The 15,778-nt window shown below is 33.9% G+C and overlaps 1 protein-coding gene across 1 annotated transcript in view; it reads right to left on the reverse strand.

The window, feature by feature from the left end:
- Window positions 1-15,778, reverse strand: part of ROCK1 (Rho associated coiled-coil containing protein kinase 1) — a 91,595-nt gene that overhangs the window by 14,129 nt on the left and 61,688 nt on the right. Inside the window, exons 20-27 of the mRNA XM_085319337.1 lie at window positions 15,074-15,258; window positions 14,320-14,389; window positions 12,998-13,092; window positions 10,601-10,766; window positions 8,943-9,036; window positions 7,896-7,984; window positions 7,073-7,261; window positions 6,428-6,593 (exon numbers count right to left, since the gene is read on the reverse strand). Of these exons, the coding sequence (XP_085175463.1) occupies window positions 6,428-6,593; window positions 7,073-7,261; window positions 7,896-7,984; window positions 8,943-9,036; window positions 10,601-10,766; window positions 12,998-13,092; window positions 14,320-14,389; window positions 15,074-15,258 (1,054 nt within the window). The remainder of the gene's footprint in view (window positions 1-6,427; window positions 6,594-7,072; window positions 7,262-7,895; window positions 7,985-8,942; window positions 9,037-10,600; window positions 10,767-12,997; window positions 13,093-14,319; window positions 14,390-15,073; window positions 15,259-15,778) is intronic.

The following is a 15,778-nucleotide window of genomic DNA, read 5'->3' on the forward strand; positions in this document are numbered from 1 at the left end:
CACATAACTACTGAAATAACAATGAATGATACAAAGTGCCACAAGAAACATAACCCTCTGATGCCTAATACGAAGCACAGATTAAAAAAGGTCCTCTAGCTAACTGATACAGTTAATTTATTTAGATTTCTTGGTAGATATTTTTAAAATGAGGAAGCTAGGTAAGAGCAATGAGAATCTATCTTGATTCTATTAATCTAAAATGACATGGTAAGGCAGCTCACAATTTTGTAATCAAAACTTTATTTCATATTATAAATTTACCTCAGAGTTGAAGAAAATTTTGTGAAAACAATTTAAAATGATCATAAAAATTCGATCTGTTGCAAAGTATTTCAGAGTACAGAAATATAGCTGTATAACACATGTATTCATTACAGTAACCTTAAAAAGTGGTAGCACTGAATACTTTAGGAAGATCAACTAAAAATATACTGAAATATTCTTCACAAAAGTTTACATAAAAAGGAGCTACTGTAGGGGATAATTCTATGTGAGGTTCAGCCTAGTAAGCTCTGAGAATATATACAAACATATAAAAATTTGCCCATATACTCTAGTATTTAAAATTTCAATGGGTCTGACAGCCTGATGTTCTAGAAAGCATTCAAATTCGTCATGAAGAAAAAAAATGTACTTTCCCACATTAGCCTTACAGTATACGGAATTTAAAAGTGGACTATACTTTAAGTACAATTCTACTTTAACATTTCTCCACACACTACAGAAAATCCTCAAAATACTTTGAAAAAAGGAGGGCCCACTGAACCACTGAGATTTAGATAGGCAAAGAACATGTGCACAGGACTCTTTCCATTAAGAAATATACCTGGAAAATTCTGTATTTCTCTGTCTCTTGTAGCTGCTTAAGTATTTGGAGAGGGAGGGATAGAAGAATTTTTTTTTTCCTCAGAGCTCTTTACATTCAGCAGCTTTGAAAGAGGCAATATATTTCCTTGATGTCTGCTGTCATGACGGCTAATATTTACCCTGTTTTGAATACTTGATTGTTAATTTTAAATCAAGAGGTTATCCCATTTTTAGAAATTTTAGAAATATTCTATAGCTGAAGTCCTCAATTACAAAGTGAAGTGATTAACTGCCATTAAAGAACTTAGTGTGGACTAATGTGATTTAAAAGAAAGAAAAAGTATACATCCAGGGAAACTGCAACATATGAAAATCTGGAGAAATCCAACAACAACCCATTTTAAAAGATGCATCAGGTATTTTCTGCTTATAAGGGCAGTGTTAAGAGTGTTTTCCTAATTTCACTTCTACTTCAGTATGTTTTGAAAATAATTGTGAAGAAAGTAGAAAGTGGATTAGCTATTCAAAATGAACTGGTTGGCATTCTTTTCTGCCTATTACAGATCTATTTTAGCAAGCAAATTCTATTTGAACGAGAGATTTCTGAGCTGTGAATAGTATCTTGCAGTTGAAAATAGTAGTTTCTGAACGTACTCCCTTTCAACAGGGCTATCATTCTTCTGGAACCAAACGTGCTCTTGAGAGGGTAGATGAGCCCTTGCATTCCAAACCTTGCCACAAAGGTTTGTCCTGATCAATTTTTATAGTGCATTTATTTCCCTTATTAGAGTTAGYTATCATAACTGCAAATGTTCACCCGGACACTTCACAGACATCTGATCCAGGAGAATAGTATTTATGAGTACTCCGATTAAGAAATTAAGATAACACGAGCTTAAGACAACATGACTTAAGATTTAATTTAAGAAATTAAGATAACATGACTTAAAAAAAGAAAAATTTTGTTTTTAAAAATAGGCTCAAAACTATTGCCTGACAACTTCACTGTATTTTGGAAAGAATTCCAAAATTGGCATTTTGTATTCCCAATGCAAAAAAGCCAAGAGAGGACTCAAAAACATCTGATGGCTAGTTAGACATAATTTGGGTATAAAGAAGTCTACACGTGTTGAAGTTATCTCTGTATAAATATGTACAGTTTTACATTCTAAACATCTTTGTGATTAATATTCCCGTTGCCATGATCCCTCATGATTTGGCACGATAAACATGAGTTCTAATAATCTACATCTTCAATAAAAACACACAAGCAGACCAGGATAGTGCCAATTCTGAGACTGTTATTACTGTTATTTTGGAGCTGAATAATACAGGTTCTGTTGTGAGTAGTACTGCCTAGCTTTTTAACATTCAGGAATTCTTTCTGTTCAGACTCTTTCCTTAGCATCCAAAAACCTGGAGCTATTTCCTTGATAATTTCTTCCTACCCACCTTTCCCATGTGACTGATTTTCTTTCCCTGYTTATCTTCTGATAGTTTGACACAGACCTTACTAAGGATCACTGGATCTTGCACTGAGGCATATGCAGGTGACAGCTTCCATACAGTCATCTCAGTAAGTCATATATATATCCCATATTCCATAAAATTGTCGTCCTAAATGATCCACATTTATTTTCTATCTTAACTTTTTGTAAAACGTTATTTAACATGATACTATGTGCTGTAGTTAAACTTTTAGTAAATCTCAATTGTTTAAATTATCTTGCCAGTCAGAAGGAAAAAATAATTTCAGTTAAGGGCATGGTCAAGTGCCCTACTTCTGATTAGGAAAAAACACCCTTAATTCATGATTATGTACTGTTTTCTGAGAACAATTCTATTTACAATCATGTAAATATTAAGACTTGCTGAGTCCAGCRAGCAGGAAGAGGTATTCTACAGGCCTCATTACGCAGCAAATACTGAAGCTCTTTTAGCAAGGATTCTATTAGCACTGGAGATATCAATTGAGACATGAGCTAGYGTATCAGCTGAATCAATTATTAGCAGTGAGAATTACAGAAAATGCCTAAAAGCAAATATGAAAGAAACCTTCCTCTGAGTCATGATCCCATCCAGAAGACACACAGCCTGAGAACAGTGCTGCTCTAAATGGTCCAATTCCAGCCTTGGGAGCAGTATGAATTAGCYGGGGAACTAACAGACCTTGGAGGGTTTTTAGGTCTATGAAACACAAAACCATCTCCAAGTGAGGTGTAGCTATGAAGTGTGTTATCATTTGATTTCTTTGCACCTGCTGGCAAATACATAGAAGTATTTTTAAATTTTTTCTCAGTATTAGGAATTCTTTTCCCATATCATGAGAGGGCAAATGCAAAGTCTGCTGACCACAAAGTTTCACTAGATTCTCCTCCTCTAAATTATGAATTCTATCCTTGTAGCCTCTCTGGTGCGCAGTAACTTAAGCTCACCAATTTGAAAAAGGACTCTGAATGCTGGGAATCTCTTTGGAATTCTGCCAGTATTACCAGAGCATGGTTTCATACCAAGTTTGTCCTCAGTTAAACTAGTGACTGCCCAGACTGCCCATCCTCAAGAATTGAGACCAAGAAGTCATTGTTTCATACGTGTTTACATTATCTTGTGTTTTCGTTTATCCCTGGTGATATTTTTAGCATGGTCTAGAAAACAAGAAACTGAATAAAACCTGCTATAATTACTTATTTAATCATCTACGGTCTGACTTAAATATTCTTACAGAATGTCTTTGTCTTAGGAATAGATGCATCATCCAGTGAATCCTATTGACTACCCATCAAATGTATCTCTGATCAAGAGGCTACCCAAGGTGCTCAGAAGGAATGTCTATGTGTGGGTTCTTTGCAATAAAAAAAAAAAAAAAAAAAAAGAAAGAAAAAAATCACCAACCAAAATACCCCCAAAACATTTGAGAAAAACTATGGTGGTGCTACAAAAGCAATGGGAATCTGGCACACAGTTGAAGATAAACAACTTTGTATTACTTAGCTGTGCAAAATGAATTGCTGTGGTCTGCCTTCTTCTGTTCTGAATAATTCTTAGACTGCAGAAAAATACCTGTGCTAGATAATCTCTGCTTCCTATGCCATTAGGTGTTTCTACTTTGAAGACTGGCCTTCTTTTCTTGCTTATAATGCTGTGGCCCTCTTCCTGTACCCTCTACTTTCCTCTGTGTGAAATTTGCCTGTACTAATGCCACTTAATCAAATTTGCTAAATTGATTCTTATTCAGATGCTAATCGACATAGGGCCTCACTCAAAAAAAGGTGTACAGACATAATCCAAATCTACTGCTAAGCAAAGTACAAGAGAGGCCCTAAAAATCTGAAGAAGGCGGCCTACCTGTATGACACAGTAAAACCAGCAAGACAACTCTCTAGCAACAATCAGTCAGAGGTGTTTGCCCCAGTAAAGGGCAAAAAAAGAAGAAAAGAAAAATGAAACCCTGGTAAAAGAAATAAAAAGTAAGAGGGATCATGAGTTTAAGGGAGGAAGACCGTAAGAAGGTCTTCCAATAATTGTGATGTTCTAATTAACAGTGGAAAAGTTGCAGCTGACYTGAAAAGATCTTGCACATATAGGAATTTTTTACTAAAAATTGAAGTGGCAGGTCCTACAACCAGAAGCCTGATTAGGCACATTTGTCTCCAAAGGTAAAAACAAAAATAACGTACATTATGAGACAGACAAATAAAAAGCATATTCCTACAAAATTTCCAAGATCTAAGAGGTAACAGGATCATTCTGACATACAGCTACCAAGATGCTACTGGACAGAGATAATTTTTTTTTGTTGTTTTTTTTTTACTTTAAACAGCCATTATGCTGAAAAATACTGAGAAGGAAAGCAAGGAAGTTCAAGACTACTCTCTCTAGGTATAATAAATCTAGTCTGTTTTGTTGTAGAACAAGTCAAGCTTTCCAGTTTTAGGAGTTTAGAAATTTTCAATAACACATTAGAAACTGTAGTCTTCTTCATTTAGGAGATGCTATCAAACATAAGGATTGATTCCAAACAGTAATTTAAGGGAAAAAAAAGACACCAAAAATCTTAACATGTAAGATCTCTGATTTCTTTCTGACTCCATATGATATGGAATAAATTGAAAATTAACATCTAAGAGGAAAAATTCCTGGGAAGTACTATCAGCTCATAATACCAGAATTCATAGCAGGTGACAATTAAGAAGTATTAATTCACAGATCTAATAGCCGCAAGAACCCTTCAATGGAAGTTTCAATGGAAGTTTAGCCCAAAAGATGTTTCTAAACCAAAATCTAAGTATCTATTCTAAAGCAGACATTTACTCTTCACAAGTTGATAACAGCCTGCAGGTTTACTGAACAAACTGTGTCAGAATGCAAAAGGTTTCTTGTGCAGAGCAGAAGTTGAAAAATGGACCATATCATTATCTGAATGAAAACATATTTTAGATCATTCATTTAAAAAACAACATCAAGATTAAGAAAAAATAAACTAACGGAAGACAGGACACAAAAACATACACAGAAAAAAGTAACTATGTAAAAACATATACTAAGGCTAACCTACCTGCAAGTTTCATCATTTTAAGATCCCTGGGAAAACTGTAGAATGTGGAAATCTGGGCAGCAAAGTGTATTAACAGCAAAAGAGAYACCTAAAATGCTTCTATTTTTTTTAATCCTATTACTCATCCACTGAGGTCTTAAAATACCTAAAATACCATTCTGTTTTCACATATATGAATATATTTTTCTACAATAGAATCAGACTAAATTTGTAAGACAAGCATATTTATTATGAATCTCACAATAAATTACATAATAATAATTATTTAACTGTGYGCAGAAAATAAACCTATCTCTAAAATATGGGAACGGTTGAGCACATCTTATTACTGCTAGAAGTTTTTCCATATCTGGAGATTCAGAAATAGATCATGTAAGTAAAACTAGTAYCTAATTACACTCTTCAAGCACTGCAAAAAAGAAATCATTATCAAGTGTAATAGTGGGTCTCAAAATGTGATGCTGGAAACTGCAGCTACATGGGAACAGCTAGCAATGCTGTGATGTTTATTCTTGTTTTCGTCTGCTGAATCAGAGTACCATAATGCATAAACGCATTATGGAAACTTCTGTTACTATTTTTCACATAGGCAATTCCTGCCACTTCTCACAAAGGTGTTATATGACTATGAATAAGAATGAACATGATCAAAGCAATTTTGTGTTCAAGATATAAGATACACAGTCGTGACACTGTGGAAATGCTGCATTCTCTGATGTATAGCACACTGCAATCATTACAATCAAACAGTAGCAGTGACAAATGTAAGAGTACTCTTTCTACAAAAACAGAGAAAAAGTGTATTGTTATGATAACATCAAGCCATTCAGTCAAAGGAGTGATGTGAGAAGAAATTAAGACTTAACTATAAACAGCCAAGACATGAATTTTTAAAAATAACCTCGATAGAAGTGGAGATAAAGAAATTCAGTACAGAAAGAGATAGCCAAAAGGTATTTTTAAAAGGCAGCAGATTGTTTGAAAGATGGAAATAATGGACCATACCTTCCAAAACTATGTGTACACACAAAATCAAGTAGTCTAAATGTACTTTTCTCTTACCTGAAAGATTTCCATCTGTTTCATCTGGCTGGAGACTTGCAACACTGGTAGAATCCATACCTTGCTGGAGGTCCAAAATTTTCCTTCGTAGTTGTTCTATGTCACTCTCTTTACTATCCAGCTGCATCTGTAGCTCATTYCTGTATGTAGATTCTTCTGCTAGTTGCTGTAGTTATATATGCATGCAAAGTTATCATGATACCAAAAATATGGGTGTATAGTATTTTAAAATTTATATAAAAACAAAGCTCATTACTACATTTTTCCCCTACCTACCTCTAGATACATTTGATAGCATTATTAATAGAAGTGCTACTTTCTTAGAAAACAGTTAAATATCAAAGATGCAGCAATGTATTAAAGTATAAAATCATCTGGTTAATTTATTATGTTTTTTTTGTAAAAAATTCATCTAGCAGTAAAACAAACTATATAAATAATATGCTACAACATTCATTTTTTTAGTCTTCATAATGTATCAATAGCTTCTACAGTTAAGAATTTCAAAAAGGGAAATGAATGATAAACAATAACAAGTACAGTTGCACACTTGTCAAGTTACTGCCTCACTAAAATTCTATAGCCTAGTACATCTTTTTCAGTGGAGAAGTTTTCATACTATGACAAAAACAAAGAATAATTTACCGCTTGCATTTCATTGAGCTCTTTTTGGTATTTTACTACCATCTGATTAAATTTTTCTTTTTCTTGATTAAGCTCTAATTGTAGCTTTCGGTTTTCCTTCTCCTTCTTCCTCAAATCTTGCATGTTAGCTTTCTTTCTGTCTATTTTAAAATCTTTCCGATTCATGATCTCAGCCAGTTTGTTGACAGCCTGTTAGGAAAGAGAAAAAGCAAATTCAGTAAGGRTGATATATGCAAGCAAGTTTCACACAAAGCTCCTAAGTTTCTGTAGTTTGAGTATTAGATCAAATATAAATAGATGGATATATAGATATTTAGACATATTCTATTATTAAAATAGAATGAGAAAGTTTAGTTTGTATTACAGTAAAATATCACAAATAAGCCCAAAACTAAAAATATTTCAACATAAATACACTAAACATCTGTACCTCATAGTTTCTGAATCTATTAAACTGACATCCATTTCAAGTGGGGAAAGTATAGATCAGAGAGCTGAAAAAGAATATCGCCAATTTCCAGCTTTTCTAGTCACTTCCATCAATAGCTTTACACATTTAGATGTTCCAGAATATAACTACAGACATGTATTCAGTARAGCAAAAAGTATCAATAGCATATCAATAGCAAAATTTCACAAATGTAAACAGCCCTAACCCATGTTAGAGGTAATACCAAAATGCGTACTACAGATCATGATTAACATAAATTCATCTCACAGGCACTTATTAGCACAAGAGCTAATTACACAAAAACAATAAAACAGAAATATCCAACATGTAAATTAATTACTACCTCATCTTTTAAACTGTATAGATATATACCTGTGTCTTCAGAGTTCTTTCAGTGTTGATGCTCTTCTCATAATGCATTCTAATATTATTGATTTCCTCTTCTTTTTTCATTTTGTATTCTGTTAAAATAATTTTCAACTTTCTAAGATATTTTAKGGCAAAATAATTATTTCTAAGCTTAATCACTTCTACAATTGCAGGGTTTTTTTCTCCATATTTTTGCTTTGTCATTTAACATGCAAAATACAGTTTGCAATGATAAAGGTTACTGCTGTAATACTACTGCAGTGACATAAAACGACCAGGAGGCTATCTTAGAAAGATACTAAAATGAAATAATAAAGCCAACATATGTATTTTTTGTTTCCTGATGATGACTAAATTTTTTGCCTCCAATTCCTCGGAGGCTACACTATCAAAACTGTTTCTGCAGTACCGAAAACATTTAAGCGAGTAACCACACAAAATAAGAGTGATATGACTGCACTTGCTTTCAGTACAGATTCTCAAGTCAGGCATAATGAGAAAACTGGTAAAAGGTTTTCTCTAAACAATATATGGTTTTGTTAAGTTCCCCACCCACCCCCAGTTACTCAACTCCACAGATCTTTTTATCACACCTCCAAGTTTCCTGATTTGTCCCCACAGTTGCCAAAACTGTGCATTTCAATTACAAGGATTCCTCCACCAAAACTGCAGATTATAAATGAATAATTTCCAAATACCTGAAGTAACAAAGTCCATAAACTAAGAGCTACTTAAAGCTGCTGGCTCACTCAGTCTTCCTGCCTACTAGAGTTGAGATTTTAAYTGTTTTCAACAATGAAGGTAGAACATGGAAATAGAAGCAATGAACTAGAAAAAGTGGCAATTTGCCTGGAAGATACATTTTCAAGATTAAAAAAAAAAGGGTGGGGGGAAAGGCAATGACTGATGATATTTTCTATCAAACCATTTCATCCAGAATACTATCAAAGACATCCAGCAATGTGTTTTCACATTTCCCACTTTTGTTTTTCCACATACACTTAAATTAGGCTTCATAATAGATTATTTAAAACTCCAAACATGACATACCTTCCTCCTGTTTCTTTATTTTTTCACTGATCTCTGAATTTTCCTTTGTTATTAAATCAACATCTTTGGTTAACGTGTTATTAGTTTCTTCCAGCTAAATGAAAACAAATATGTTTTAAAATGAGCATGCTCTACATTCTAAAAATATTTGTAATGCTATTATTTAAAATAACCTTAAATCTATAATAACCCCTCACAAAGAAAGTCATGCTTGGATTATATACAAGATAACACACTTAGCCTTTAGAATTCTAAAAAACAGTACTTCACTTCTAAGCTGTCATTGCTTCACCAGGAGGTTCAAAATACAGTTGCTCCAAGAAGAATTTTTTTTAATGATCTTTGCAAAACTGACAACACTTTCCCAAGATTCAGGAAATAATTACAAGCACAACTTAAGCAAAATTAGATAGACTGTCAGTGATTGAATGTGGCAGTTCTCAGTTAATTCTGTGGCACTTTGGAAGATGTGGTACCTAGGGGCCACATCCACGAGGTCCAGAAAAAACAGCATTTGAAAGATGACAATTCCTGCGTTTAGATTGTTCTTCATCATTAGCATTATTTTCAGACTATGGAATCTACTGCTGAGTAACTGTCATATATGATGAGGCACAAGTATAAATCGGCAAAAAAAGAAAACTAGATTTGGTCTGAGTCAAAGTGAATACATACATGAATATGTACACAGATTTGTTAAAAAAGAAAAAAAAATGTAAAGGAAAGCCATTATGTTTTGAGTATGTTAGCTGCCAGAAGACACAGTCAGGATCACTTTGCTAGCTACTCTACAGATACATATTAAAACCAGACACAATTGCATCCATGAAAGTTTTGTCTGAAGTCTACAGAAATGATTGTGTACAAAGCTATCTGAAAGTTCTTAGGAAATTATGGTGTTCTGAAGAGTTTAAGCTTATAAGATGAAACACATACATGCTACTAGTGTAACAAAGGTTATTTCTACCACTTTAACAGAAATCTAGTATACATGATATTACTAACAAAAAAAAATTGGAGCAACTTTGAGCAACACCCCCAGGATTCTTCACAGCATCTGCACAGATGATGCTAAATTGAAAAATAGTAATGATAAAATAACAACACTACATGTGGCTTGTTATCTGAAAACTTYTGGTTGAGATATATTTATAAACATGGTATCAATACTCAACACTATCCTATACAGGACCTTCAAAAATTGTGCTTGTTTTTTATAGCTTACTGGGAAGAAGGTAGGGGGAGGGGTGTGAGAAGGAGGGACAGCAAGGCTTTCAAGCTTTTTTTTTTCTGTTAAGATTWAATGATTTTGCAGTAAGACCATCTAATACACAGCTATACAAATTTACAAATATTTTTAAGATATTGAGTAATGACAAGAAATAACTGGAGAGGGTTGATTAACTGAATTACAGACATTGGCTTGACTTTCACTCTGGCCTCAGCTCTGATTCTCATGAAGTCTGTATTTCTTTACAAGTTCAAAAGATAGGATTTAAATGCTTAAGCACTCAAAGCACTCAACTGAGTCTACAACCCAGATACTTAAATAGTTACCAYTTATGTTCCCAAGAAGACTTTACAAATTAGAAAAAAAGACAAGTTTCTGTTTCCAGCTGGAGGATATCTATAGTATTAATTACAGCAGAATAATTTACCCTTCTTATGATGCTGTCCTTATCAGTTATTTCTTGTCGATGTCTTGATGCTGCTTTTTTGCTTTCCTGACTCAGTTCAAAATACTGTTCTTCAAGGAGTGCACGTGCCAATTGTTCTGACTCAGCTTTGGTTTCAGCTAGATCCAATTGGGTAGTGAGTGTTTCTCTGTTAAAAAAAAAATACTCAGATTTTATCTTTTCCTAGGCAAATATCTAAAATTTTCATAGAGAATGAACAAATTCAGATTATATCATTCAATGAATTGCCATTATCTTTGCTTCCTATGAAAACAAGATTTACAAGTCTCCACTCTGTACATTTGTGTACATACGCTAAGAGAAAAGTCTCCCAATAACCTTCCAGCACAGAGCCCATCTTCTACCATATTTGAYAGAAGAGTAGAGATTCCAAAGATATTTTACGTTTGAATATTTTGTGAAACAACAGGTAGAGGCCAGAGACTTTACGAATGCACTCACTGAAGAAAAAGCTACAGGCAAAACCAGTTGTCACTAGGTATCAGAGAATTCACACAGAAAATCACTGACATAACTGACTTAATCATGAAAAATTCTAACTTGTTTCTCATTAGACCCCAGCAAATCCTCTCTTCATTCAAGGTTTCCTTTCCCACACATATCCTCTAGGGCATAATTAAGCATAAACTGTAGGTGAAGTTCTTCCCAGCAAAAGCCTGTACAACAGCACATTCTGTTACGATCTTCTGAGGTCTACGAAGCATAAGCTACAGCAGCAAGCTCACTATAATTCAATTAAAATTTCAATCAACCATGAAACACTAATCCTTAGGAAACCAGGTGTCATAAATCCTCCTGCCTTTCAGAAATAAAAAATAAAATAGTAGCAGTGTGGTCCATCAAAATATACTAAATCCTATCAACTACAAACTACTTCTTCACATATGATTAATGCTCATGAAGATGTGTACTCTAGACTATTTGGGCAATGATGGAAATTTCATACAGCGGTGCTAAGTCTACACAATCTTTTGCAGAAAGACAGCTGCAAGTTCTGTTTACAGTCTGAGAGAAAGGGGGCATTAACTTAGGTGCAGTTAATATAATTATACAACTTCTAATCAGTTCAGCACACAAGCCACGCTTTCTTGCACTTGCTTGGAGTACAGGCAAATGTATATTTGGCTGCAAAGAAATCCATATAAAGTGGGGTGATCAATATAGCATAGTTCGATGTACCCAGCAACATGTGACACAGCCCACAGCACGGGAAGGAAAATAGAAACAGCAGTACATGACAGTGGTCCTTCCTGCTCTGCAAAATAAAAGCACGCCTTAACCATGCAATGAAATACATGTTACCATCAAATACACTGATTTGGTATGATTGTAATAAATATAGGAATTTACTATAAACATGTAAYTGCAAAGTGTGCGTCAGCAGCTCACATATTTGTATGAAGATGAAAAGATGTCTATAATGAACACAAAGTTGTGGTAAACAGGGAGGAAATAAAAGGAATTGTTAAAAGTAAGTGATAGTGGGAAAAGAAGAGAGGGGAAAAAAGCAACTGGACTGAAGGAAGTCTCTCATTCCTTTCCTCATCTTTTAAGCCAGATATCCGATATTCCTACAAGCACTAAGTGAACAGGTATTTTCTGCTTATATTATACTTCTGAGCATAACACCTTGTCTTTCTCTCTTTCTCGCCTCACCAAAAAGCACAATGAATRCTGTGTATAATTTTCTCCCTTGATTCTTTTCTGTATAACAAGAAATACCTATGTTTTAGAATGGGGAAATTTAATTCTGCTTCATTCATAAGGCTAAAATCCCCTTCTTCAGAATAAAAATGTATTAAAGAAATTGAATTAGTAAATTGTAAAAACAAGATTAAACAACATCCTTCCTTATTTGTTAATTCTGAAAATAATGTCACTCGCAGCAAAGTGTGCTTTATTATTTTAAAATAATAGGTTTGGCTGTAATTACGATCATAATAAAATTAGATTTTTTTAATTATCTTTCTTTTCTTCAAATTATTTGTTGGCTCTAAAAATACAGGTAACAATTATCAGGATAATATAACCAAATAAAGATATTTTACAATCAAAATGACAACTATCACCAACTCAAATAGTTTTTCAAAATTTCACAACCTGCAAAGTTCTCAGAATTCTTCTTTCAAACATGACAAATGTAGTCCAAACAAAGATGAATAGCTATATTTGGTTCTATGGTTCAGCATAGGTAACATTCTAACTATTTGTCATCTTACAAAGCATTATGGAATACTTCTGAGACCTGTCTTTTCTGAAGAATTAAAAGAAAAATTTAAAGCCAATTCAAAATCTTCATGAGTGAGACCACACAATGTGGAAAAACATATTTCTACTTGAAAAGCAAAGTGAGTATACCTTTCATTTTGCAATTCCTGCATTTTTCTTTGAGTTTCTTTATTTTTTTCATCAATTTCTTCTTTCAGTTCCTTAACCTGAGTTTTGTAAAGTGTCTGTAAGAGAAAGCATAAGAATCATTATTAAAAATCCATACTAAAATTTTCATGATTTTTGGWTCTGGTTGGTTTGAATAGGTTAAACTGAGATATATCAGTACTGCCTTCAATTAAATTTTCTCCTTCCTGCCTGTCCTAGATGGTTCTTTCCAGTTTCCCTTGTGTAGGGAACCGATGTAACCAGGTTAGATTTCAGTTCTCTAGTCTGGCTGTCTACATAGTTGTACAAACACACCTGTTGACAAAAGGAAAGGAAGACATTGAGACACAATTGGCAGGTCTCTTGGACACAAGAGGAGAAACCTGCATCCTCCTGTGGTATCAGTGTTGCAGAAGGTTAGTCAGGCTAAAGCCTAATACTGTCCCATGCTTCCATCTACTGTATTCTGTTTGTATCCATACATCTAGATTAAAAGGTCTTCAGGTAGGGATTAACTTTGTCTTAGTAACTGATTCAAAAGAGGTCCTATCTATATGAATGATTTGTGTTCCTAATCACTATAATAATATTGTTATTAATAATAYTGGTAATTCTGTAAATTAAAACTTAATCTTCCATGCTGAAGTACTTTTGCTAAATGTTTAACATAGATTATGAATGTGCCTSATTTAAAATCACATTCTTGTGAAAACATAGAAAATTCAGGATGAAACATGATATTCTGGATCTTTTTAGCAGTTCATGAGATATGTACAAAAATCTGTAATGCTTATAATAAAATCACAGTGATGTGGAGTTCAGTAAACAAAACTTGGGCACTACAGAGCATGTTAGGCTACTGTTTCTATTCACAGAAACGCAACAGATTGAATTAAATCCATGCTATAAAGGATACAGATTGAGGCTGTATGTGATACAGTAAATTTCAAACTCTCTCTCTAAAGTTCGCAATTATGTCAGAAAAATGCCTCTCTACAATCTTGAGATAGAAGTTACTAAGTTGAATAATTCAAATAATTGAGTTATTTATCATAATATAATACATAAGACTTTGACAAGCAAAGAACTAAAAGGCAACATATCAGATAGAATGTCTGTAATAACATACTAATGTTCCCTAATTTTCTGTTCCTTGTTTCTGTTAGAAGAATTTTGTGAGTTGCTGATTTATGCCAAGTTACCGTTATTTACATTTTTTAAATGCAAATATGTCAAAACATTCACTGTTCAATGATTCTATGTCAAACTGTAACAGTTGTTGCACAATTCTTTGCAAATCTTACCGAAAAATACTGCTCAGCTTCAAGTTGATCCTGAAGCTCACGCATCTGACCTTCATTTCCCCTATACTGTCTTCAAAGGAATAAAGGAAAACATGCAAAAAGTCACTTATTAGCAAATGACAAAGATTAGCTGTTTCCACCCAGAACGTATCAACATCCTATCAACATTTTATATTTGCATACATCCTATTCCATGAAGACTAGGAGTTTATTTTCTTGTAAAATTCTGACTGAATTTTTTCAACTTGATGACCTTTCTAGTATGAAAGATAGAAGAAAAGAAGTACTCTAATAGGAGAAGTGTTGAGTCCTATTTTCAGCTGAAGGAAGCWGTGATAGAAGCCCAAATAATGAATAATGCTGTCTTAAGAAAAAGGACCAGGTCAGGTAGAGTTAAAAAAAAAAAAAAAAGCTATCTACATGCATGAAGTTCAGTAACACTACAAGTCCCAAATTATTTAATAAGCAGATCACAGTTGATCCATAGAAGAAGTCAAACCTCAGATTAAGTGGTGTATATGCACCTTGACACAGAATCATGAGCTAACAAATGTTCCATATGTAGCTCATAGCAAAAATATTCCAACAGTGAAGGCTACATAYAGAAATCGTAATATGTCGCTAAAAATATACTTTTATTTTAGAAAAAAATGCCTCTGTACCAGAGAACCTTTTAGTGAAGAATAGCAACAGACAAAAAATTACATGCATAATTAAGCTACTTTTTTATATTTTACTTCAGATTTTTACTTACTTAGCAAGTTGAGCCAACTCAAATTCCAGTAACCTCTTTGCTTCCAGCAACGTGTTGATTTCTTGTTTCAGTTGCTTCTCAGAACCCTTCAAGTTATCTGCTTCAAAAGCTTGTGCCTTTAATTCATTCTGTGCTATTATTCGCTTATTAGTCTCTTGTTCTAGTTGAAGTGTTAGATTTTTTACCTAAACGAAAAAAATGATTTCAATTTAGGAAAGTTTGCTGAATAACCAGTTGTGTGTGATTGGAAGTGTTTCATGTATGGATTATTTTATACGACTAAATACTACACGTTGTGCAATGCATAAAAACATTACTAAATCTTCAAATACTTCAGTGTAATAATCTCACAGAAAGTTGCTGTCCTTACAGAAGGTACTGAGATGACAGTGCATGATGACAAAGCTTCCATGTATTTAGTCTCTTATTTCAAAGTCTCAATTTTATTTCACCTATCTTATCTTCACAGAATCACAGAACAGCTGAGGTTGGTAGGGACCTCTAGAGATCATCCCCCCTGCTCAAGCAGGCTCAGCTACAGCTGGTTGCCCAGGGCTATATCCAGTCACATTTTGAGTACCTTCAAGGAAGGAGTCTCCACAACCTCTCTGTCCAAACCACCCTCACACATAAACACACCCAGTGTTTATGCTGAAGTGGAATTTGTTGTGATTTTGTGCCTATTGTTTCTCCTCCTGTCACCGG

The sequence above is a fragment of the Rhea americana genome, unplaced genomic scaffold, assembly GCF_003343005.1.
Source record: "Rhea americana isolate MKP2758 unplaced genomic scaffold, rheAme1 scaffold_58, whole genome shotgun sequence".
Classification (NCBI taxonomy): domain Eukaryota; kingdom Metazoa; phylum Chordata; class Aves; order Rheiformes; family Rheidae; genus Rhea; species Rhea americana.